Here is a 26145-nt window from a genome sequence, read left to right on the forward strand (position 1 = left end):
GGGGGAAAGAGACCCAAGTAACAATGTAGTCACTCCCACCCCCCAACAAGGAAAGATTCACTTACCGAATAAAACTCAAGTGAACACCCAGCGACCGGTGTGATCCTGAGCAATCAATGCAAAGAAACACCCCGTAGGTTACGCTCGCCCAGCTGGGGTTTTTGGCACCACAATCAAAACACACCTGAAAGAAAATTTGAAAATTCAGTTGTTGATTTATATTAGCCAAATTAGCCATCCTATAGGATACAGTACATGACGCGGATTCAAAGCTGCCTAACCTTTACAATTTAAACTGGTTATTAGAAAATATCTTACCGAGATTTTTTTTAAAACCTCAAATTTCAATTTCTTTCATTATTATAATATTATTATATTATATATAATTATACTAATTATATATTAATCACATTGCTATAATGCAATAATTATATAATACCTCTATTATTACGTATCTATTACAACACTATGCAGTATGTGTAGTGAAGAGAACTTATATGTATGTATCACCTCAAACATTCTTATCCTTGAAGCATCAACAGGGTTCCTACCAGTCACGTAAACAAACATTGGCCAGGGATGTCGCCCCACTTAGAATGCTCAATGGCAGGCACTCGTGCACATTTCTTCTCTCCCCAGCCGGAGGACAAGGAGAGTGTGGTAGCCAGACTCCAAAATGCCCCCAATGATCCTCCCTCCTGGTATTCACACCCTTCTGTAATCCCACCCTCACTTTTCCAGGGTGGTCTTTGCGACCAATAATATGGCAGACGAGCCAGTACGTCATTTCCGAGATTAGGTTATAAAAGGTGCTGTGGCTTCCTTTCTCTCTCTCTCCCTCAGATGACTGGCTCTGGGGGAAGCCAGCTGCCTTTTTTCGAGGACACTAGGCAGCCCAGTGGAGGGACTCAAGTGCTGAGGAACTGAGGCCATTAGTCCAACGGCCAGCGAGGAGGGAGGCAGCTGACCACCGCATGAGTGTGCTGAGCAGCTCCAGCCTCAGGGGACCGCAGCCCCGGCTGCCACTCGACTGCACCTCACGAGACACCCTTACCTTCCTTCCTCACCAATGACCGAAGGCCAACACTCTTCATCCCATAACAGGACGTAAAAGCACTTTCAAATACGCAGTGCTTGTCATGGAAATCATATTTATGATTAAAGTCAGAACAATAGGACAGTAAAAATTCCCCTAATAAGAGTATTGTTTTTCATTTTTTTCCAGAAAAAAACCATACTTTAGCCAACTAAGCCACCCCCAGATTCCTGGCCCTCAGAACCATTTTGTACGGGACAATATATGTTTGTTGTTTTAAGATGCTAAGTTCTGGGGTAATGTGACACATGGTGATAGATCTAATACAGAGAGATGTTCCTCTCTGAAATGCTGGGTTCTTCTCTACCTCTGCCCCTCCACTCTCTCCAGGTCACCGCTATAACCTTAGACACACAGCCCATCACCAAGGAACGTGCCCCCGCACACTGAGGGCTCCTGAAGGGTCGGGACCTGTCCCCTCACCGAGCCTTCCTCCTCTGCTGGCACAGAGCCCCGACGCGGTGAAAGCTCAATAAATGACTGCTGAACAGGTTTGTGTATTTTTTATCTCCCACAGAGCCTGAAAAATAGTGCCTTACTCATACTAAGCACTCACTAAATATATGTTAATCAAATGAATAACCTACAAAACTTATTACTAGCTCAAAAACTACCACTAGCCCCTCAACACTGACTGAAGTCAAACATTCCTCACTGGATAGCATGACATAAAAGTTCTTTAAAATACATGGTGCTTGTCACGGAAATTGATATTCATAATTAATTAAAGTCAGAACGACAGAATAGTAAAAATTCCTCTAATAGGAGAATTGTTTTTATTTCTTTCCCCAGAAAAAATGCCCCCTATTGTGGACACACTTTATAGGCAAAGCTGCCTATGTGAAGGTTGTCCCAATATAACCATCAAGAAAGATCTGGCTTTCGGCCTCTGGAGAGCAACACATGAGCAGAAACACGAGATTTCCCAAAGCCTCTCACCACACAGGATCACGTCAAGCACGCCTGGATAGCGGGGGAGGAGCGACAAGTGACATGAAAGGCTAGCCGCTTCAGGGTTTCCTGACTGCCTGCTGTCTGCCAGACACTGCGGCAGGCGCTGAGGCGGGGAGAGGGGACGGGGTCACTGATTCCACAAGCACCTGCTGACCCCCACTGCCGGCCAGGCCGTGTGCTGGCCTTTGAAGAGCTCACTGTGCAGGGAGAGGGGATGTGGAAATTAAGATGCCCTGTGGTAACAGCCGTTAGAGTAAGAAATCCCCTTCTGTGGGACACCAAACAGTGCACCCGACTCTACCAAAGGTGCTGTCCCTCTGTGGGAGGCCATTGGTAATCCCCCACTCACTCAGCTAACAGGTGTGCACTTCCTATCAAGTGTGGACCTGGCACACACGAAGTGGGCATACAAGGGTGGTCCAGGAAGAGATGGATCTACAGTCTAGTGGGCAGGACAGTTAATCATAAGGTTGAATCTTAGTAAGCAAGGACAGAATGCAACAAGTTTTCTAGATGGGGTCCAAGAGGCCTTTGGGGTCTCAAGAATAGAGTCTAAAAGGGCAATAAGCAGCAAAAGCCTGTGCAGGAAACGGCCCTATGGAGGGAGGTGACAGCAGAGACTGGGTGCACACAGCTCAGAGCATGCAAGTCTGAGAATCACTCCCAAGGGGGTTGCAGGCTGCCTCCGAGAAGAGGGGGGTTTCCAACACGGTGGCCTCAGCATCCTCCTAGAGGCACCAACCATGAGGAGGAATTGCTAGAATGTAGCTCCACGAGGGCGGGGCCCTGTCTATCTTGTTCACCTGAACTGAGCACCGAGCCTGGCACAGAGTAGGCACTAAATGCCAAACCAGGCAGTGGGCAGTCTGCAAGGGCAGAAGAGCCACGGAGCCGGGCGCGGGCCCTACAGAACCCGAGGTCGGAAGGCAGCTAGAAAGACCAGTCTGGCTCTCACGAGGCGGCCCCGATGCTGCTGGTGGAGCAGGAGACCGCGCTTTGAGAGGGGGCCCGCACTCTGTGGACACGTGCGTCCAAAGCGAGCCACGGTGTTCTAAGCAGAAAACTAGTCCTTACAGTGATGAGGCACAGTTTTTGACTGACAACTTGTTTTGCCGAATGATGGGAATAATAATTACTACAGAAACAACAGCTAATACTGAGTGCTTACTCCATACGGGCACTCTTGTTGGCCACCGAATCTTCCTAACCGCTCAGCAGAAGGTCCTGTTACTACCGCTGCCAGGGCCAGCCTCCCGGGCATGTGTGCCACCTACGCAGTCGCACGCGGCCCGCTCTCAGAAGGGCCCAGGGCTGATTAAGGCTCTGCTGCCTCATCTTGAAATTCTCGATACTTCTCAGACAAGGGCCCTGCGTTTTCATTTTGCACATTTTGCATTCCCCACAAACTACAGAGCACAGGTCTGATCCCTATTTTAGAGAAAACTAAGGAATTAGGAAATCGAGTCTGCGAGCTACGAAGCAGCATCTCGGGGACTGGAGCCCGGCAGTCGGCCCCGGAGCGCACCCTTCAGCACACTGCCTCTCACGGCGGAAGACCTCAGCCAGGCAGCCCTTCATCTCTCCTTCGCCCCGAGACTGTCGGTTCCCCGAAGGCAGGTGCCTGGCTCCCTATGCACCAGCGCGCCCTCCGTGCTCCGCAGCGTCCAGCTGGCGCGGCGACTCGACAGCGGCTGAATGACTCACTCAAGCAATCGATACAAAACTTAGGAGCAGTGCGGCTTCAAAGCCGGAATCACAAACTAGGAAACCGACCCATGCGAGTTCAAACCTTCGATCCAGCGCAAATATTCCTCATACACAAGAGGAAGAAACTGGATCCCACATTCTAAAAGCAAACCGAGTTGGTTCTCTCTAGCTCCCTTTCCCGTCTTGTGTAACTTAGAGCGCTTTCTGACAACCCCATTTAAAAAATGCTTGTTGTTATCCAACTCTCTCACATCATTCAAATTAGTTCTCATCTTAGTTTAGGTCACGGTTTCTTTTTTTTTTTTTTTTTAAAGATTGGCACCTGAGCTAACATCTGTTGCCAATCTTCTTCTCTCCAAAGCCTGCCAGCACATAGTTGTATATTTTTAGTTGTGGGTCCTTCTAGTTGTGGCATGTGGGACACCACCTCAGCGTGGCCTGATGAGTGGTGCCATGTCTGCGCCCAGGATCCCAACTGGCGAAACCCTGGGCTGCCGAAGCGGAGCGCGTGAACTTAACCACTCGGCACTGGGCCGGCCCCCTAGGTAATGGTTTCTTACTAATGATCCAATTAAAAGTCTTTATCAAGAAATGTAGCATAATGCTGAGGAACAGCACCAGAAAACACTTCTGCTCAATGCTTCCAGTAATCCTAGTACAGAACAGAAAATTTCCACAGGCCTGTTGTTCAAAATAATAAAAGCGAAAAACAGCTGACATGTATTGAGGCCTGGTACACGCAGGTACCGCCCAGAGTGCTCTTCTTGGATTTTCTCATCTAATCCTCACAACAGCCCTCTGGGTAGATCCGGCTCGTGCCCCCGTTTCAGAGAAGGAAGATAAGGTACACGGTGGTCCAGTAATCTGCCCAAGGTGACAGTGAGAAAGTAGCGGGGTCTGGATACCAGCTGACAAGTAAGCCCGCACGTGTCCCTCCCGTGGGTCCCTTGGTCTAAAGACACTGGCTTCTTATTTAAAACGGGCGCCTTCCCTCAGATTAATAGTCAAAGAGAATACACCTTGTTTCTGAGAAAAAGCAGAGAAAAAACAGTTTCTACACTGCTGATGACAGATCCTAATCTTGTCTAGTTACACAGCAACCACTCTTTATAAACAGATCAATCTAAATTTGAAAATCAAGAAAATGGCAAAAAAACTGGCACCCGAGAATTCCTGGAGCCTTTCTCCTCCCGACCTTCCGACATTCATCAGACATCACCTCCAGTAAACTCTTTCCTTTCCCACTCCTCTCAGGCTGTGAAAATAGGGGCTCCCCTCCACCAAGACTTACAACAAAGACATCTAAATTTTGTCAAACTCAAGAACTTTCTCTGCCATCACGTCATGGCTCATGACTATGCTCGTTAACAGCTGTTCACTTGGGAGGTGACTGGGGACCCGTCAGAACTCCCGTCACAGGAGGGGAGGAGACTCCAGGCTGACACCACAGCCCTTTGCCCTCTCCAGGTTCCACTTCGACCTGTGATCCTCAGTGGAGGGTGTCACTTCAGCCCCAAGCGTCATCACGACATCTCCAGCCAGGTGCGAAAAGTTGTAAAAGTCACAGAGGGGAAAACAGCCTGTGAGATGGGGAAAAAAGGGAAAACCCCAATCTCCAAAGCAACCCAAAGGGAGGGAAGAGAAAGGGTCTGTGGTGGGCTTTCTTAGCAAGAGAAAAGAGCCGGAAGCCATTGCAGAGACCACTCAGCAGCTTTATCAGAGAGGGAAACTGAGGCTGCCACCAAAGGACACAGGGGACCCAGGAGGTCCCACCAGGCGCCCCTGAGGAGCTTCAGAGGTGAGCTCGACGGTGGGGAGGGGCGAGCCGAGCTCTCTCAAACGCCCATCGCTACCAGCTGGAGGTTCTGACCCGCTGCTGGGTCACAGGTGGCCTGCGGGGTCCGACCCCACTCACAAGAGCGCCCCGTGCTTGCTCCCCAGCCCAATCTCGGGGCCCGCGAGCTCGCGCCCAGCTCTCAGGAACTCGCAGTGTCCACGCCGCCACCCCCAAAAGCCGCCCCGGCCCGCGTGTACGCTCCCCGGCCCGGTGTCAGGGACCCAGATGTCTGCCCCCGGGACCCCCAGATGCTCTCGCCTCCCCGCCCAGGACCCCCGGGGGCCCGCCCCGCCCTGGGCCCCGGCGTGCGCCCCCTCGCCCGCCCCTCCCTTGCTGAGGCCGGGGGCGGCGCGCGGGCCGGACCCAGGCGAGGCCCAGCGGCCGCGGCCGCACAGTGCGACGTGTCACAGGCCCGGCCGGCTCCTCCTCCCGCGGCCGCGGCCACAGCGCCGCAGGGGCGGCCTGCGGGGTCCGGAGGGGATGCCGAGCAAGCCTGAACCCGCCTAGAGGCCGTTACCTTGTTGGTGGGCACCGAGCGGAGGCGCTTAAAGATGGTCAGGATGTCCTGCTTGCTGGGGTCCCCCATGGTCGCCAGAAAACCGAGGAGCAGCTCGCCGCGCCAACCGGGAAGGGCCGAGGCGGAGCGGTTGCCGCCTCCGGGAGATTGACGACCGCCGAGGGGGCGGGGCTGCGCGTGACGAGAAGGCCCCGCCCCGCCCGCCAGGCCCCGCCCAGTGCCCCGCCCACAACCGGAGCGCACGCGCCTCTCGCCTTCCTAGGGTCCCCACTCAGCTGTGCCACTGGCTCCGCCTACTCAAGCCCCGCCTCCCGCGCTGCATGCGCGTGCGCAGGAGCCCAAGGAGCCCCACGCGCTTCCTCCTAGCCTTCGCCCGCCGCTGTCTCCGGGCAGTGCCGGGCGAAGCTGGGGCTTGGTGCTCTTCGCTCCCGCGCACGTGGCCTGAGGAACCACCACTGCTTCGGCTTCCTGGGCCGAGGAGCTCTCACCTCCTCCCCATGCGGGCGGCAGAACCGGTCATTCCAGGTGGCCAAAGAGGAAACGCGAGGGAAAGGGCCACCCGCCGTTTCCCGCGCCCGGTCGAGGACTCGGGTACACGCGCCGCGCTTGCCCGACTCGCTTTCCTTTTTCTGTTGTTTTTTTGCCCTAACCTGAGGCCGAGCCCTGAGCAGGAAGCTTTCCACGCCCGGAAATTGGTTTTCTTAGAGTATCGTTTGGGTCTAAGGTCAGGGAGAGCGCAGTTCTGCCGGGACAAGAGGTGCGCGGTCAGACCGGGAACAGGCAGAAGCGGGCGCGCCCGGGTCCGGCCATCGGTCGGCCGGCGCCGCCTGGAGAAGGCTCTCAACCCCCGGGGCCCGGCGCCGCTGCTCCAGCAGTGCTGTGGCGCCCTGGAAGAGCGCGCCCGAGGCTCGGGGTGCCGTGGAAGGAGGCGGGTTCTGAGTCGCGTGCACCCTGGCCCCGAGCCCGGGTCAGCGGCTGCTTCAGCGCCCCAGCATCCTGGTCAGGCCGCGTCTCTGCAGCTTGGTTTGCGCATCGGAACAAGGGTCAGGGATGAAGAGCCAGGGCGAGCCGCCGCCCTGGAAACCCTGGAGCAGCGTCCGGCGGTGCTCTTTCTGCTGTCAGAGGTCAGGGTGTTCACCCTGGCGGTCGGATGCCCTCGGGGAAGCGGGACGCTTGCAGGGAATGCGGCCTCCTGTAAACCCAGGGCTGGAATTTTTCCAAGGAACTTTTCCAGGGAAGGGAGTTTTCCAGAACCGTGCGTTACTTTTGCAGGCCGCTCCGCCTGGAAGTCCTTCCTTATGCTGAGTCCAAGCGCACACCCTGTGCTTCGTGTTGGCTGGTGCGTCTGGCCCTACGCCCAACACCTGGCATGCTTATGAGGAACAGCCATGTCCTTTCTCATGGGGGCGGGTGCCAGGGTTCCAGTTACTATTTGGATCTGAAATCTTCTGACTTACCAATTTGCATATCAGATTCAGGGTCTGTCTGCTCCCCAATCCGATGTAGAGATCCCAGAAGACTAAAAGTGCAGTGCTCTTGTTCAAATGGTGAGAGAAAAGCAGAGTGCCAAACTACACTCACAGTAAGATCCCAATTTTGTGACACACACACATTGATGACCACGACAACAAAACACGTGCACATGTGTATGTAGAGAAAGAAGACAAGAAAAGATACACCAGATTGTCAGCAGTGTTACCTCTGGACGTCGGGACCGTGATGACTTTAATGTTTTTCTGAATGTTTTTGCAGTTTTCCAATTTTCATATGAACCTTTGTTCCTGTTATGATTAAGGAGAAATCATTAACATTGTTAGAAAGGGGCGGGAGCAGCCTGGCTGTCTTGACCCGGATGTGGCCTTGAGCTGCACCCAGTTTGCTTGCAAGTTTCATGTTGGCGAGTGAATCATTCGGGGCTTTTCCCACTGACAAGCTGTTGTTAGTTCTTTCCTCAAGGATTGATGGCATTTAAATAGTTCATTCATTCATCCCTTCCTTCCTTCATTTCCTAGCCCTTTCCACGAAGGATTTGAAGAGATCCGCAACAATATAATCTGAGTTTCACTGGATGGTCCGAAATGGACTTCATTTTTTCTTTTCTGTTTAGCTCCACGCGCACTGGGGCTAGAAGCACGACTGAGCTTGCTGCTCACTGAGGGGCGACAGACATCCCGGTACTGACAGTGGGGTAGGGAGAGTGCTGGGAGGAGGGGTTCCAGAGCAGAGAGGAGGGCCTTTGAGGTCGCACGGCTACCAGTCATGGGGTAACTCTGGTCTTGGTAGGTATCATTTAACAAGCGCCACTGGGGACAGGCACGTCCTCGCCCTCTGAGGCGTGGGCCTTCGTAGTCCAACAGCGCAGCCTGCTGGGCACGGCGCTGCACTGCACTGCCCGAGTCTGAGCGTTGGCTTGGATCGGGGGTAGCTGTCACACCTTGGGCAAGTTACCTAACAGCTCTGTGCCTCAGGTTCCTCGCCTGTAAAAATACAAGAATATTATTTAGCTAGTTCCTGGGACTGCTCTGGGGCTTCAATGACATAGCAAATGTTAAACGGTTTAGAACAGGGTCTGGCACAGAATGAAATACCAATGTTTACTACTGTTATTCCCGTTTTATAGATGAGCAAACTACGGCTTAGAGAAAGTATTTTGCTCAAGGTCATACAGCTAATTAAGGCCACACAGTTGGAGCCAAGTTTGAGTGCAGGGAATACGACCTCACCGTCCATGCTCTTAACCGCTGGCTTCGCTTTCATGTCTTTGTAAGATTGTCCTTAAGCTTCAGAGAAGAAAGAACTCTTGTCAGATTTTGGTGTGCAAAATGCTGCCTCCGCTGTACAGCGTCATATATAGATGAATGTATGGCTTGGGGGAACCTTCCCGCCTGGCGAGCATTGGGAAGGATTTGGAGTCTCCGTCTGGGGTCTGCATACTTTGGTTATGATCGGCTTGAGTTAGGGTGGTATTTGGGGTTGAGACCACCTTCAGAACAAGGTACCCCATATTTGTGTTTTATCGAGCACTTTCACACTCTTGACCTCATATGATTATGAAAAAGAGAAGATAGGAACCATTTCCCCATTTTCCAGGTGAAGAAACTGAGGGTCAGGGAGATGAAGGGCTTGCCTGGGGACTTGCAGCTCATCAGTGATGCAAGGTGCCCCTCTGACCCAGTGGGCCACCTCTCCCTCTCACCTGGCTGCCACCTAACCCTCCTGCCGCTTGCATGGGAATCATAGGAATAGCCCAGGGTGGGATGTCACATTGGCCTGTGTCCCTTGCTCCCTGGGCTCTCTTTGTCCATACTGTCCCCACCTCCTTGGGCCAGACTGTGGATGGTCAGTCTCTGGATCCCCAGGGCCCCAGCTCCTGTGCCCTAGAGGGGGCTTAGGAGTGTCTGCTGGTCATATGAACAGATCAAGCAGCACATGGAATTGCTGGTACTTCTGGCAGCTCTGTCTTGCTGTTTGCACCAGTGGGTCTCAAAGTGTGGTCCTGGATCAGCATCACTTGGGGACTTGTTAGATATGCAAACTCTGGGCCTCATCCCCAACCTAGTGACTCAGAACCTCTGGAATTCGGCCCAGCAAGCTGGTTTGTAACGAGACCTCCAGGTGTCTGAGAGCCAGCGGTTTAGACCCCAGTACCTGCTGTTTGGAGTTAGGTACCAGCTCTGCCCCTGACTTGCTGTGTGGCCTGTTGCAAGTCACTCAACCTCTCTGGTTTGTTTCCTCATCTGTAAAATGCACTCATACATTGTGAGGAGGTTTATATGACCCTTTTCAGGGAAGGGTGCTCAGCACGGGCCCTGGCATGTAGCTGATAAAGGTGAAGCCCGAAGCTGGTGGGAAGCAGTGGACAGAGGAGCCACCTGTCCCCTGACAATGCCAGCGGTCCTGACCCTGTGCTTGGCAGTGGCCCTGCCTGGCATGGGCCTCATACCTCAACCGCAGGCCCCGCCAGATTCAGCTTGGCCTGGGTCTGTCCTCCTTGGGGCGGTGGAGCCACCTCTGTCCCCACCCCAAGTCTCTCCCCCAGGGGGCCCCGTTCCATCCACTGAGGCACCTGGGCCCAGGCCCTTCTGCTTGCCCCCACCATCGAGACCACAGAGGTCCAGCCCGGAGGTCACTCTGCCCTTCTAAGGGAAAACAGGCTCCGAGAGGGGCTGGCACCTTCTGCAGGTGTCTGGGGAAGGGGCTGGGGAGGGGTGCGGGCCTGCCCGCGCTCAGAGGAGACCTCGGGCCAAGCCGGGGACGAGAGCAGGGGGCAGTGGCCACCCTGGAGAGAGCTGCGCTGTGAGAAGGGGCGGGGAGGAGAGGAAGTTCAGAGGGCAGGGCGCCTGCTCGGCCAGGCCTCCTGCTTCTGGACACCCTCAAGGGCATCCCCACTTCATGGGAACGGGCTCAGAGAGGCTCGGGCACTAGCTTGGCTTCAGGTCCCACAGAGTCCTCCCAGTCCATCTGCAGTCCAGCCTGGCCTCCTGCCCAGGTGAGGACGCTTCCCACTGGACGTGGGGGAAATGGCTCAGACCCTGTAGTACTCTGGCCCTAGGGGCCAGATTCGGAGACCCTGTGCCCTAACCTCCTGAGACTTGTAGGCTGACCTCCAGAATCCACCACACACACTCTCAGAGGACTGTCCTGCCCCGCATCCCTGGCTGCTTCCACCCTGAGCTTCCAGAGTCCCTGGAGGCAAACATGGGCCCTTCTTCATGTCTCTCCAGGCACCACTGAGCCTTACATACAGCAGGTGCTTAAGAAATGCTTGGTGAGTGAATCAACACAGCAACAGAAAATAGGAAGAGAGCTGGCCAATTCCCTGCCCAGAGGGGCCACTCGGGGTCAGGCCTCACTCAACTCCCCTAGCCACTAGCTCGGTGACCATGGCCACGTCACTCCTTCCCTCACTTGGCCCCAATTCCCCATGAACAAGGAGGGGCTTGGTTTGGTGGCCCATGGGGGCCCTCCTCGACCTCCCCCATCCCTATCCTAACGGATGTCAGTGGGTCCCCTCCAAGTCTGCCCCTAGTACCCGAGGCCATAGCACAGCCCAGACCCATAGGCCGCCCAGCAAAGGCCAGGCTGGGCATGGGGAGAGGCCTTGCACGTGCTTAGGTGGATAAGGGCCCTGCAGCGAAGCCCCGGACAGAGAAGCCAGGCTGCCAAGGGCCCTGGGGACCCCTAGGGTGGTGTGGTCATAGCAGCAATCTAGGGGGAGAAGGAGCAACTTGGCCCCCGGCAGTGGCTACCAAGAGAGGAAGGACAGATGGGCAAAGAGGACTTGGTGGCCCAGAGTGGAAAGTATGGGAGGGGCAGCCAAGGATGCCAGAGGGTCCTGGCTGGGGACTGGGAGAATGAGGTGTCACTCAACCAAAGTAAGTTACCACCTCCTGAGAGCCTGTAGCCATTCACGCCTTACTCTAACTCTCCAACCAGGAAGGTAGGCGCCACTCTTGCCTGGGGAAACTGAGGCCCAGAGAGGCAAGTTAAGATTCCCAAGCTCGCCTCTGTTAATGGCCAGGACAGGAGAGGACAGGTGGCCAGTGAGGGCCCTTCAGGACTCCTTGCTGGAGCTCTGAAGATGACAGGAGGCTGAGAAAAGGGCCTCGCTGAGGAGAGGCGTTTCACCCCGACTGTGGAGGAGTCCTCCTGCTCTTTATCTGCAGAGGATGGAGTGAGGAAGGCCATGCCCTCAAGAACCCTGCAGATGGGTCTGAATCACGGTTCTGTCATGGGACCTTGGGCAAGTCACTGAACTTGAGTTTCCAGACCTCCTGTGTCCTCTACGGCAAAGAGCAGTGACTCCAGCCTCCTCGATAGGCCAAAATGACAGTAGATGAGCTCACCGAGTGACCAGGACTGGCCAGCCCAGCATGCCCAGGCCAGCTCAGGCCACAGGCACTGGGAGCTTGCTCTGACCCCTCCCTTCTGCCCTGTCCTACCTTGTCTCTGCAGCAGCATGGGGGTGGTGAGGTGGAAGCTGGTGTCCGCCCTGGGCAGCAGGCAGCTCCGATGGCCTTCAACTCCTCCCTCAGAAGCGGGGAGCAGCTGCTCCGTTACCCATGAGACCAGGTGGCTGAATGACAAAGATTCGTCCTCAGCCCTTCATGAGCCACGCAAAGTGACACTGCATTGGCAGCTGCCTGCCTTGCTCCTCCTGGCTCCCGTGAGGGCCTGGTGGCCAAATGGGGCATTTTTCTGGGCAGCCTTACCAGGGTTTGGTGAGCGTGGCCATGGAGCCCTCACATCTCCCGTTTCTTGCCTCACCTTGGCCTCCTTTCTCCTCAGTTCACCCAATGAAGTTGGAGGGTTCCACGGGGATTTCACTCAGTGCCACGGACCAGCTGGAACTGCTCAAGTTAAGCCTGGCTCTTGGAGCCTGTTTCCCCTCTGTAATACGGAAATGGGGAGAATCACCCCACCCATGGGGATGTTTGGAGATGGGTACATTCTTTGCACAGCAGGCACCCAGACAATGTGTTCAGAGAAGCCTGGGCAATGAGTGGTCAGGTCTGGTCCTGCTGTTTGGGCCTTGGGGAGGGAGGGAGGTGCCAGCCTGCTGCCCACACTGGGGAAGCCCAGGCCACACAGTGGCAGGTTTCGGGGCAAGGGGAGCCCCAAGGGGCTCAGGTGCTGCAAATCCCCAACCTCTGGCATGGCAGGGGCAGTGGGACAGAGACATGGCCCCTTGGGCAGTCATGGTGTGCCCTGATCTCGCCCAGCTCCAAAGCTAGTAAATGTTGATGAAGACATGCCCACCAGCTAACATGAGCAGGAGGCCCACGCACGGCACAGAGGCTGTCACGCTCATGAGATCAACTATTTATTGATTTTTTCCTAAAATACTATACATTTAAAGAAACTCCTAAACTGAAAAGACTTTACAATTTTTGGTAAATCTGTAGCAAAGGACTGAGGATCTCTGCTGGTAAGTTTTCTTGACAAACATGGACACACATCCACTTTCCAAGCAAGACATTGAGCTCACTGGAAACATTGAGTAAATGCATAGCTTATGGTGGCAGCGGCCATTTCACCAATGTCTGAGTTACACAAAATAAAGGTTTTCCCTCCCTCCCTCCCTCCCCTGCCCCCCAATTACAGTGTAGCTTCCTGCCCCAGCACAGTGGCTCCCTGCTGACTAAGGACGCTCAGGAGAGACCCTTGTGCTATGGGGGGAGACTCAGCATTTGTCTGCTCACAAGGATACAGATGACTGTGAAATGTGCAACTGCTGGAGAGACGGGAGTGTTTTCAGTGTCTGCTACGGTAAGGCTAGTTAGAAGCTGGAGCTACAGCTGGCCCGTGAGGACAGACTCCCTGCAGCAGTCTCCCCTCCAGAGAGGCCCAGGGCTGGAGGAGGGCCAGCCGGCCAGCTGGGCCTGTGCCCAAATGCCACGGTCTTCAAGCAGTTTACAAATTAAACCCACTGTCAAAAGCCGTTAAATCTCATTAAAACAGTAGATGAGCTCTTCAGATTCTCTGAATATCAAATAATATATACAGACATACATCAAGACATGGCCGTCTAAAGCATCTTCATCTGCAGATGCGTTTGCCTGAAAAATTAGTTTTCTGTTTAACCTTCCAGATCACTGATAAGAAACTGTTAATTTGCAAGAGTGAAATTTTAAGCACGAACAGAGTGAAAATAGTTTTAAAATACGGCGACTTTTGGGGAGTACTACATAAGGTTATTTCCAAAACTCACATTCAGTTACCCCAAATGTGTAAAGGATAGATCACAATAGATCTCCGAACATAATGTGTTCCCATTTATCTCCTCAGTCTCCTGCCTCCAACACCCCCTGTCTGAACGTGCTCCGGCTCTCGCAGCTGCCCCAGGTGGCAGCGTGGGTGATTAACAACACAACATGGAAATAGAGATATATTTCCTCAGGACTAGTGTACATCGATCTGTGCTATAATTTAAGTATAAATGAATGGAAGAACAGGTATATAAAAAAGTATAACTGTACACAGCCTTTAAATTAAAAACCTCAAAATCTTCACTCAGAAAATGGCATGTAATTTTGTTCATTAAGTTGTGGGTGATGGGACTCGTCAGAGAAAGTAATCAGTGAAACAAGAATCAACGTAACCCACCATTGACTTGGAGGAGAGGTGGAAAGACAAGGTCAAGAATATACAGATCCATGATAAGCCAACACACACAGCGAGTGGGGGAGGGGAGCAGGGGCCCAGCGATTTCTGTTGTTCTGCATCTTCCTGTGCTCTGATCTCTGCATCTGCACTGTAGCAAGGGTGCCGAGTCTCAGGTGAAGTGACCGGCTCGTCTGTCTTCAAGAGACACCATGAAGCCAAGAGCAACGGAACCATCATCTTTTGCAGGAAAAGGAGTGGACGCCTACATGGCCAGCTGGAGGTACCGATGCCTGGGGTCGATGGCTAACGGAGCTCCTGGGACCGCCGCCTCCATCCCTCCGCCAGCCAGCCCACTGGCACGTCACTGGATTGCCTCGACGTAATTCGCTGGGTACAGGCCCACCGTTCCGTTGTCCAATCGTCCCTTGCACCAGCCCTGCTCATCCTCGTCCTCTATCTTGGTCAGCTCATCCCCTGCAAAACAAAAAGGGAGTGGTCTTGGTGAGCAAGCAGGTGACACACTGACCACAGAGTCAGAGAGTTGCCTTTACATCTTAATCCCCAGCCCAGAGGGTCTCTAACTTGGGTGAGAGGGGCAGGCATTCTCCTGGGGCTAAGGGCCTGGTTATTTCTCTACTAAGCTGCACCTGAAGCAGCTTTTTTGGTCATAGAGGCCTCTGAGAGATCCAAAGACAACATCTCTCGCACAGTGACCCTAAGAGCAAGCAGCTCTCAGTTGCCATGGCGGCTCCCACAGAAACTGCAGAATTAAACCCTGCAGGCCTTGTGCCTTCCTGACTGTCCCAGCCAGGTTGAGGAATCCTTTCACAGAGTCCGTGCCGCCTCTCTCACCTCCCTCTACTGCTGTCTCCCTCCTGCTGGGCCCTGGCCCACCCCATCTCCTTGAATCTCCTCCAGCAATTACTGCCGTGATCTCAGTGCCATTATTTAATCTGTGTCCAGGCTGCAGGAGAGGCAGGGACCTATCATTCTATGCCCAGCACGCGGTTCAGGGCGTTTGACCTCTGACTTAAAGAAATCAACCTGCCCTGCACTCTGAGGCCCAGTCCGCTGGCACAGTCCCGGGATCTCCCCAGGGCTGTGTGTTAGAAGGCTTCATCTTTCGTTTGTTCAAACATGAAGGAGCCCCTACTTCAGGCCAGGCCTGGGTGGCACAGGAGATCCAGAGATGAGAGAGGGACAGATGGAGCCTGGGTCCCTTGAAGAAACAGACCAGGGGACAAGGACCAAAGGTGTGCTCAGGGCAGGGAAGGGGGAGGCTCCAGGCGAGGAGCACCTGTGTGCCCTGGCTGGTGGCCCCCTCGCAGAGCCGGCTGTGGGAGCCGCCCGCTCCGCCCTCCTCAGGAGCGAGGAGCGCGGGAGACTGTCAGCCTCCAGCGCTGCTTGTCAGTTGGCAGCTCTGGGTTTATTTTTGGCATCACGGTCCATTTCTCAGACTTGGTGGCGAGTTTTCCTCAGGCAATTATGCCTTGTTTAGCAACATTTCCCTGGCTGTTTATTTTATGTAGCAGGAATATTGATCCAGATGCCCGTGGAGCCAATACTTGCCACTGCCAGAGCTCGCAGGACTGCCTGGGTTCAAATCCCAGAGCGCTGCTCATGGGCTAGGAGACGCAGCAAACTGCCCGCCCCCTGGGGCCTGGTTTCCCATCGGTGGACCGCTGGTGCTGTGAGGACTAAGTGTTAAAACGTGAAAGGACCCTGGGACGGCGTGCAGCACCGGAGAGCACTTGGTGACCGTGAGCTGCCATTATTCCCATGTAAGACTGGTCATCCTTCCCGCTGCTGTGCCACCGATGGGCACGGCTCCCTTCCGTCAGCACCGTCCTCGAGCACATCTGCCTTAGCAACCTCAGCAGTGAAGGCAGGGGCTGCAGGGCGAGGGGCACGGGTGGTAAACCTCCACCTTCGTCCAGCCCTTCTTGGCCCGTGCGTGCCCCCGGCAGGGCCAATGGGAGCCAACTTATTTGCCATTTTCTTGATTTTCAAATTTGGATTGATCTGTTTATAAAGAGTGGTTGCTGTGTACCTAGATAAGATTAAGATCTGCTGTCAGCAGTGTAGAAACCATGTTTTCTGTCTGCTTTTTCTCAGAAACATAATGTGTATTCTCTTTGACTGAATTCATCCAAGGGAAGGCGCCCATTTTAAAAAGAAGCCAGTGTCTTTAGACCAAGGGACCCACGGGAGGGACACGTGCGGGCTTGCTTGTCAGCTGGTATCCAGACCCCGCTACTTTCTCCCTGTGTCACCTCGGGCAGGTTACCGGACCGCCGTGTACCTTATCTTCTCTGAAATGGGGGCGCGAGCCGGATCTACCCAGAGGGCTGTTGTGAGGATTAGATGAGAAAATCCAAGAAGAGCACTCTGGGCGGTACCTGCGTGTACCAGGCCTCAATACATGTCAGCTGTTTTTTGCTTTTATTATTTTGAACAACAGGCCTGTGGAAATTTTCTGTTCTGTACTAGGATTACTGGAAGCATTGAGCAGAAGTGTTTTCTGGTGCTGTTCCTCAGCATTACGCTACATTTCTTGATGAAGACTTTTAATTTGATCTTTAGTAAGAAACCATCACCTAAACAAAGATGAGAACTAGGTGTTTTTGTGTGTTTTTTTGTGGAAGCTTAGCCCTGAGCTAACATCTGCCGCCAATCCTCCTTTTTTTGCTGAGGAAGACTGGCCCTGAGCTAACATCCGTGCTCATCTTCCTCTACATTATACGTGGGACGCCTACCACAGCATGGCTTGATAAGCGGTGCCATGTCCACACCTGGGATCCAAACCGGTGAACCCTGGGCCGCCGAAGCGGAACGTGTGAACTTAACTGCTGCGCCACCTGGCTGGCACCCAAAACCAGTTTGAATGATGTGAAAGAGCTGGATAACAACAAGCATTTTTTACATGGGGCTGTCAGAAAGCGCTCTAAGTTACACGACGGGAAAGGGAGTCAAAGACAAACAACAGGCGTTTCTCCCATCCTGCCCTTGCAAGCGGCGCAGCGCCCAGGCGCACGGTGAGGCACCAGCTCTGTGATGCTTCCATGTGGTGAAAAGTGCCCCAAGTAAGGTGCTCCCTCGGCACCCGAGACCAGAGAAGTGGAGAGCGACAGAGCTCTGCTTACGACAGCAGAAAGCGGGGAACTAACGTTACAGCACACAAAAGAAAAATAACGTAGAAAACAGACAAAACTGATGGGAAAACTTCCAAGATGTAGAAACGTGAACTGGTGATTACAAACGCTCCTTTCAATCAGTTTGGTTTTGACAATTCACTTGGAGCTGAAGGAAACATTTTAAATCTGTAAAATTGCTGACAAATCCAATAGGTAAGACCAAGAAAGTAGAAGAAATTAGAAGTAAATAAATCAACAAACCAAGTAGGGGGGGAACCACTCCATTCAAAGATACCAGAAGACAGGACGAAGACGTTTACAGGCACGTAAGAACTTTCTACAAGTGGCCAGGGGTGCCGGATGAGCAGTCCTGGGACAGCTGGCTGGCCTGCTGGGTGAGGAGGGGAGTGGCTGCAGGCTCCCCTCCTGGCCTCCTTGAAGGACACGCGAGGGGCGGAGGCCTTCAGACACCGCCCTCCACCACCACCAGCCGAGGGTGCAGGGCCGGGTGTGGGGGTCTGTCCCAGAGGTGTAGCCTAAGCAGACAGGCACACTTCTGGCCCAGCCTCCCCCTTGGAGGGGTGGATGCTGGATCTGGGGTGGCTTCAAGGAGGAAGCAAGGTGGAAGGAAGGAACTTGGCTTCCTTTGTACCCACTTTGGCTCTAGGCCACTCAAGCCTCCCTAGATAGGCTCTAAGATAGTCTTTTCAAACTGAGGGTTGTAATCCCCATCTTGGTGAATTGCAACCAGCATTAAAAAAGAAAAAAAGATACAGGATAGAAAATCTCCACATGCAGAGCTCACATAATCTGGATGCAGACTGCTCTGTAAAACCAAGGTTTTGGCTAAAGGTGTGTACGTCTAACTCGACTGTAGTGAGAAAGTCTGAAAGGTACTGCCCTGAGACGAGGCTCTGCAGGGCCCAAGGCACACTGCGTGCTACTGGGGGGCCTGGGAAGGCAGCTCTGCCAAGGGCTCCTCTGCCAGCTGGGGCCTCTGGAGAAAGACTCCCCTTGGGGACCCACAGGGCTGGCTGCTTCCAGAGAGCATATGGAGGAGCTGGGTGGTCCTGGTGATCAGCACCGCCTGCTGTGTGCCCAGGCCTCAGCCCTACCTGGAGCAGCGTCTTAGGCAAAGGCACAAGGGCACCTCACTGTCTTCTAAGCTTTGACATTGAGCATCTGCTACTTTGGAAACTGGGGGCTTGGGGTGGCCACAGATGAAACTACCAAGAATGTTACGAAACTTAATAAAAAAAAAACCTCCCCCTGCAGGTTGGACGCATTCGCCCTGGATGCCAGCCAGGGAGCCCACCTACCAGCCTTGAAGCTCAGCTCGTCATGTTCCTGCCCTTCATAGTCATAAAGGGCCCGGACCCGCACTTCCGTCCCCAAGGTGGCATCCTCATCAAACGGATTTGAGTCCCCACTGGGATCCGTGGAGGAGAACGGGTTGTTGGACTCGTCATCCGACCAGTCAGTGGGGTAGCTCTGGGTCTTCTCATAGCTGCTCACGCTGCAAGAGAGAGTTGACCAGGGGCCCTGAGCAATGGGGCCGGCAGAGGCGTGAGGCCCTGCCTGCAGCCTCAGGCCCTGTCAGGGGAGCCATCGGAGCCCTGGGGCTGGGCTGGGGACTCCTGCCGCAGGAGCACAGCCCCTTCGGGATCCCTTCAGGGGCACAGCCAGAGGGCTGGAGATGCTGCCCACACCAGCGCCCGCAGAGGCCGGCCTGGGCCCGCTCCAGCAGGGCCGCCCAGCACGCCTGTCTTCCTGTGGTGGTGTGCCCGGGCCTTGACAAGGGTTAACGGACAGAGAAAAAGCAACCAGAAATTGTTAACTGGTGCCCCCCTCCCTGAGAAATCGAGAAGCCAGAGACCGTCCACCAGCTGGCAGAGGGCCACCTCCTGCGGGCCTCATGCATTGCTTTGAGTGCCAAGGGGCCGAGACCCTGAACAGAGAGAAGGAGAAAGACAGAGCGAGCAAGGTGGAGACCAGAGGGAAACATTTTTTCACCAACTTTTTGGCCTTAATGTCCTCCTTCTCACTGACGGTGCTCCCTGTGTCGTCCTCGTCCTCGAAGGGGTTGTAGCTGGGCAGTAACTGCGCTGACCGTGCGGGGTTGCTCGGGACACTAAGGTCGCTACAGGGAGAGAGAGAGCTTTCAGGGGACTCCACCTTGGCAGCCCCTGCGGTCCTGGGCGCTCCCAGCTGCAGGATCACAGGGCTGGGTTCTGAAGGGACAAATCAACTCCCCGGTAGATGGGAGGAATATGTTGACTGAGCAGAATGGTTGTTTTAGCAAAACACTTGGCAATACTTTCACTGTTAAACACGCTTAAAGCGTCTAAGAGAGAGCACGATTTCCATTTTCCTGCCTTGAGCCTATCCCAAACAGGAGCCGAGGGTGGGGACAGGACTTCCCAGGGCTTCTCTTCATAGTCCTCCCCACCTGACCCTCGTCCCCACTGCTGAGGCGGCAGGCCCGGCAGCCTGTGGAGCTGAGCCTGGAGGCTTGGAGCCCCACTGATGAGAGCAGGAGGGAGGCTCCGGGAGCTCTCTGGACCCCACAACACTGCACACCCCCTCCTCCTGACTACTAAAGGGTCCAGCAGCCTCCTCCTCAGTTCTCCTGGGGCTGGAGCTTCCAAACCCAGCACTGAAGTGTGTGAACAGCCCTTTCTAGAAAGAAGGAAGGACCCCTTTTGTGTGCCAGAGAGAGAAAATCCATCTGTACAACTCTATCAACTGCCTACTGTGTGCCAGGCCTAGAGGCGGGCCAGAGAGAAACCTGACTCAAGCCTTGCCTGAGGGCTGAAGCCAGGAGCCACGGGATGCAGAGGCTGCAGGTGCCAAGCAGAGAACAAGATGGTAAAGAAGTAGGACAGGCCCCTGAGAGCCCTGGCACCCCACCATGTAACTCTGAGCTGATGAACCTGAATACCAAGTCACAGGGCAGGGCCTCCCACGGCCAGCATCACCTCTCGCCTCCAAGTCCAGAGCTGTGGGGGGCACACAAAGCACCAGATGGACGGCCCAGTCAGAGCTGGGGAGGGGAGGCAAGGAGAGGCCTCAAATGCCACCCAAGTGACCCTGAGTGGCCAGCAACTGCCTCAGCAGCTTCAGGCCTGGTGAAGAGCACTAGACCCAAGCCTGCCCACCGCCTGCATCTGGGGCACACGTCTGAGGCCCCTGGGACCCTCCTCCCTCCTTGGCCTCTTTCTCCAGCTGACTTTCTGGTCCCCTTCTGAGAGAGGGTTGTTGCTGGGCAGCTGAATCTGTGCAGCAGCTCTGGCCAGAGCTAGAGCCCCTACAGACACCAGAGTGGTGTCTCATCCTCTCCACCCCTACTCTGGTCACAGCTTGTCCCTGGGACGGTGCTTACTGTCACCTAACCAAGCCCACCTGCCCAGACAGTGGCACAGCAGCTGAATAATCACCAGCCACGTCTGCCCAGGAGCCCAGGTGGGGCTTCAGTACCTGGGCTACAGAAAGGCCTCTGGAACGTGTGCTGACCCCTCCTAAGAAGCTGCAAGCACGAGATGCATCATCACTTGGTGTGGTGTGGAGGCCTCCAGGCCCGGGGCCTGTGGAGCAGGCACTGCGTCCAGGTAGGGGCAGCCACCAGCTGCAGCTCTGTAGAGGACTGCACACCTATTTGCAGGAAATTCTGAGGCCCGCAGGCAGGTCCCAGAGAAAGGCCTTGCCTAGCACACACGTTCCAGAAGGTTCTAATGTTCTTAATGCCACACCTTCTCTCCAAACTTGTTTTTAGCAATAAGGTTAGAAATTAACAACACTCTCAGCAAAGAGATGATTTGAAAAAGGGCACACTTGACAACGCTCTCCTTCTCCCCAACCCCCTGACTCAGGCACCTGCATACAGCATGGGGAAGTAAGTACAAACGTGGCCAGGACATCTGAACCATCTGAAGGACACCACTGACAGTGACCTCCACCTGCCTGTGTCTACCACCAGGGACATGTAATGACAGCACCTGACATCAGCTCCTCTCCTCACATGGGGCCCAAAGCACATTTGTGGCAAAGGTTCCTTCTCTGGATCTTTCCGCAGTTCCAGCACCAGGCAGACAGATGATCCTCCCCAGAAATGACCTTAGGCCACTGCCCAGCAGAGCTTGGGTGCCCAGAGTGAATACAGAAAGATGCCCATGGGGGTCCCTGCAAGGTCCCACTAGGGAATCTCCCAGGCGTCCACATTGGGGGTGTCCTGGCCCACGCAGAGGACTCGGGGACCTTTGTCAGGCGATCGAGGCTGCCCCAGTGCCTACCTGCTGGGCTTGTTCTGCAGAGCCTGGTCACCTGTCTGGTTGATGCCCGTCAGGGTGACGCCATCAGCGTTCTTCTTCTTCTCTCTCCGGCTGAGAGTTCGATTCAGGTCTGCGGACCACTCCTGGCAACAGGCACCGAGGGAGAGAAATCGGGAAGTTCATTTGTTCAAGGCCACATCAGTCTAAAACAGCAGCCAGTGAGCCAGCGGCCTGCCCCGCACAGTTAGTGACAGTTAGCCTCACTGTCTCTGTTCTCTTTTCTATTTCCCAGCAGGCCTCAGGCTCCTGACACCCACCTACTGATCACTCCTCACTGTGCAAGGTTGGGACTCCTCAGGGGTCCTGGAATCAGCACCAGGCCCAGTTCTAGCCTGTCATGGCCTGGCTGCGGGGAGGAAATTTTGACCACCCAGGAACGGCTGGATGATGAGAGAATCAGGGCTGACACCCAGGTGTCCTGCAATCTAGGCCCAGGAAGCCTCCTGGTCCCGCCCCTGCCCACATGGCACTAGCCTCCAGCCCCCTCATGGCAGCAGGAGTAGCCAGAGGCCTCGCCAGGTTTCCTTGAGCCTTGGAAGGAGACAGGAGCCTGTTCTTTGAGGGGCTTGGCCTTCAATGCCAAAGATCCTCTCTGTCTATGCCCTAAACTGTCTTTGGTTCCCAGGGGGGCAAGAGCACTGGCTGTGGGGACCCGAGCAAGCCTGCAATGTGGGAAACAGAACGCTGGGGTGCAAATAACATCAGGGTCTGGGTAGCTACCGTATCACCAAAGGGGCAGATAAGTGAACTGAGCACTCCAGGCCCCCAGGAGTGGCGCCTCCCCCAGCGCTCTCTGCTACCCTGGAACTTCTCCTTTTCGATTTGAGCAGCAGGCTGGCGGCTAACAAAGCAGAGCAAAGTGTTCATCTCCCCAAAGGTCTACTATTTCCCAGCACATGAGCAGGCTTTTATCAACGGCACTGGAAAACACTGGAAGTGGGAAAAAAAAGACAAGGCTATGACTTGATTTTCCAGAAGACTGGGGGGTGGGGGGGTGTGTGTGTGTATGTGTGCACATTTAATGAATTCTCCTTCCTGCCCACCTCCACCCATTGTCAAACAACTTTAACTGAGTTAACACTTGGTGTGACTGAGTCCACAGCTTTGCTCACATGTAGTTACGGAATTTCAAGGTTAGAAGCCATCTTAGAAACATCAAGTCATATGAGGAAACCAAGGCCCAGAAAGAAAAAGCGACATGCTCACACAGAGTTGGTGGCAGACTTGGCCCCTGACTCCAGATCCAGGTCATTTACTTATTAATTTTCTCAGCTGAGATAAGTTGACTGAGAACTCAGCTAGAACTGCAGAGACCCCACAGTGAACCAACTATAACCTGTCCTGACTGGGCGGCTTCCCAGGGCCGCTGTGATTGGCACCAGGCTGGCATGGAAGGAAGGGCTGGCTGCTGCCTGGACAAGAACAGCAGCACGAGCGGTGCTGCTGCCCGGTGCTTGAGCCAGCATGCACCGCCAGAGCCAGGCTGTGGAGACACACACGTCCACACGGGTGTCACACACACTGCAGGAGGTTTGGATTCAATAAGGAGACATAAAACAGAAACTTACTTCATCCTTGTGGCATGGAAAATAAAAACAAATCATTTCATTAGAGAAAGTCAAGCACAATCCGTAACCACCACAAGCATGTGCTATATGCGGGCACCGGTTCCCAGGCCTTGGGATCCACAGAGAGAAGGGCCAGCCACCCCAGGGAGACAGCCTGTCCAGTCTTCCTTCCTAGACCATCCGCTCTATGGGCATTAACATGCAACCCCAAGGGCCCAGGGGAGCATTTCACAGGGGATTTCCTGAGCACCCCCAGAGAGCATAAACATGCCCTGTGGGGTAAAGTCCCAGCTGTGTACACAAGACTTCTTCCCAGTGTGCCATCACCAGGGAGGAGGAGAGGCTGGGCTGTGTGCCTTCTCCTCCAGGTCCACTTCCACTCGGGAAGGCCTGGGCCTCCGTGGAAGGGGCACAGCCCACTCTTGGCCTCCTTTTGAAGCAGGTGTCCTAGGGACGGTGCAGGGGGAGTGCTCAGCTGCAGGGACCCACAGTGTCATTTGGAGAAGTGTTCTTGAGAAGCTCCAGAAGACAGAGGCACACGTGTGAGGACTGATGAAACTGCAGGCTAAGACAGGCCAAGGAGGCTTCTGTGTGCTGGGCCTGGGGCCATACTCAGCATGGACTGAGTTCCCCAGCCACTGGAGGAGATGGATGCTACTGTCATCTCCATTTTACTCATGGGAAAATGGAGTCACAAAAAGGGCAAGTGACTTGCTCAGCACGGCACAGCTGGTAAGTGGTGAGGTGGGAACTGAGTGCAGCCTGGGCTCCGGCCGCTGCCGAGTCGGGGTGAGCCCCTCGGCCCTCATCTAAGGCAGAGGCAGTCATCTCCAGCATCCTGCCTGGGGGAGGCAGCAGCCACGGCCCTGCAGAGGCCTTCCCAGCCCCTGATTCACCACGAAGCGGGAAAATCCCTTCTCTCAGACAACAGGGGTGGCAGGACTTGTGGCCACTGCCTTCTTTGCTGACACTGAGGGGCCAGGTGGGGCCTGCTGACCTAATCCTAGGGCTGGAAGAGTCCCAAGATACCCAGGCCCTCGCATTTTGCATGTAAAGATATTGGAAGGCTCAGACCCATGAAAATGGGAAAAGAGGAAAGTTAATCCTGCACCAAAATTGGTTGACTTTACTGTCTGAAATAAGGAAAACTGACCCTTGTGAGAAGGGTAAGAAGAGCTACACACTTAGGCTATGCTCCCTCCTGTCCCGAACCAGAAGCCACTGAGCTGATACGCTTGGCCTGCCAGGGCTGGTGTGCACTGTGGCCACTCCCTTCCCAGCCATCCCGCAGGGCAGGGTGGGGAGCTGGGGGTCCTGCATGTCCTGAAGTTTGTGGGATTCACCTCAACGAGGGAGTGCCAATGGTCAACCAGTGACCATCAAAGTTCTTAACAAGAAAGAAGATAATCACACCTTCAGTAGAGATTCAGAAGGCCGTTCCCTTTGGTAATGCCTGAAGCCCCCTGCACTCTAAACCTTGACTCGATCTCCAGAGTAGCTGTGCTGAAATGTTGCTTCATAAACAGCACAAAGGCCAGTGCAGAATTGGAAAAGAAAGACAGCATATGTCTCAACCCCGTGGGCCCAGGCCCCTGCCAGGCTGATGGGGTCACAGGCACAGCCTTGTCTTACCTCAAACTGTGGCCAGTTCATGGACATGCCTGGCCCGTGGTTGACTCTGAACCACCTCAGGTCCTCCACAGCATCGGCAGCTCTGATGCTCTGCTCCAGGTCCTGGTAAATGGTTTTGTAGCTAAATCAGAGAGAGAAGCATGAGTCTTGGAAGTCAGGGATGGCCACCATTCATCATAGGCCAAAGCCTGGCTGCAGCAGGCACCGTGGTCTGCAGCCACACTAGAGTCAACTTCACAGCGCAGATCAGGACGCTCTGCCCTGCCTGAGCTGGATGATCATCTGGCCGTGACGTGCACAGACGAGGACAAACCACCACCATGGTGTGGAAGCCACAGCTTCAGCTTCTGACAAATTAGCTTTAAATCAAACCAGGTGGCAACAACTTAGCTGTGCTCTGTATCAGAGAATGCAAAAGGTGCCAATCTTGGCAGTCCCATTTAATCAGGTACAGAATCAAGTGTCAGCAAAGTTCCCCCTCATCCCTTCAAAAAAGCGAGAAGGTTACACTCAGATGTGCAAAAGCAGCGAGTGAAGATTGCCTGGTGCTGATGACTAGAGAATCCCTGTGCCACTGGGGTGAGGGATGCCTTCTGCTTGGTGGCTCACACCAGCTCACCTTCCTAGGAAGCTGGCCACGAAGGACAGGAGTATGTACCACTGCAGATCCTGGTATTTTCACTTCTAATTTGTAAGGCTGGCAAGTCATTTACCTTCTCTGGGAATCAGTTTCCTCCTCTGTTGAGTGGGCATAATGCCATCTCTCATGCAGTGACTTGTGTCCTCCAAAAAAGATACGTTGAAGTCTTAACCCCCAGTACCTCAGAATGTGACCCTATTTGGAAACAGGGTCTTTACAGTTAAATGAGGGTCATGAGGGTGGGCTCTAATCTATGGACATCTTTTTATAAAAAAGGGGAAATTTAGACACACAGACACACACACAGAAGGAAGAGGATGTGAAGACACAGAGCCAAGAGGCAGCCATGTGACTAGAGTGATCATCTACAAGCCATGGAAGGCAAAGGACTGACAGCAAACAGAAGTTGCCGGAAGAGGGCAGGAGGGCCCTCCCCTAGAGCCGTGAGAGGGAGCATGGCCCTGCCCGCACCTGATGTCAGATTCCGGCCTCCTGAACTCACAGAATAAATCGTTGTCATTGGAAGCCACCCAGTTTATGGTATTTTGTTACGGCAGCCCTCGCACACTACTATACCATCCACTCCCTAGGGTGGCGTGGGAGACTAAATGAGGAAGGCACGCCAC

At 54.3% G+C, this 26145-nt stretch overlaps 2 protein-coding genes across 9 annotated transcripts in view; both read right to left on the bottom strand.

Moving 5' to 3' along the window:
* ARFGAP3 (ADP ribosylation factor GTPase activating protein 3) overlaps positions 1–6414 on the bottom strand; it is a 55458-nt gene extending 49044 nt beyond the window's left edge. The window contains exons 1-2 of one of the 2 annotated variants that reach the window (XM_023631027.2): positions 6112–6414; positions 66–184 (exon numbers count right to left, since the gene is read on the bottom strand). In XM_023631027.2, the coding sequence (XP_023486795.1) occupies positions 66–184; positions 6112–6180 (188 nt within the window). In that variant the 5' untranslated portion in view covers positions 6181–6414. The remainder of the gene's footprint in view (positions 1–65; positions 185–6111) is intronic. The other variant, XM_023631028.2, reaches the window with a different exon arrangement.
* A 6507-nt stretch (positions 6415–12921) lies between these two features.
* PACSIN2 (protein kinase C and casein kinase substrate in neurons 2) overlaps positions 12922–26145 on the bottom strand; it is a 136385-nt gene continuing 123161 nt past the window's right edge. For 5 of the 7 annotated variants that reach the window (XM_023631023.2, XM_070253782.1, XM_070253780.1 and 2 more), the window contains 5 exons: positions 24880–25000; positions 21641–21762; positions 19369–19491; positions 18671–18867; positions 12922–14691 (listed from right to left, as the gene is read on the bottom strand). In XM_023631023.2, coding sequence (XP_023486791.1) covers positions 14579–14691; positions 18671–18867; positions 19369–19491; positions 21641–21762; positions 24880–25000 — 676 coding nt within the window. In that variant the 3' untranslated portion in view covers positions 12922–14578. The remainder of the gene's footprint in view (positions 14692–18670; positions 18868–19368; positions 19492–21640; positions 21763–24879; positions 25001–26145) is intronic. The other 2 variants (XM_023631025.2, XM_070253783.1) reach the window with 1 other exon arrangement.

This window comes from Equus caballus, chromosome 28 (genome assembly GCF_041296265.1).
Source record: "Equus caballus isolate H_3958 breed thoroughbred chromosome 28, TB-T2T, whole genome shotgun sequence".
In the NCBI taxonomy this organism is placed as follows: domain Eukaryota; kingdom Metazoa; phylum Chordata; class Mammalia; order Perissodactyla; family Equidae; genus Equus; species Equus caballus.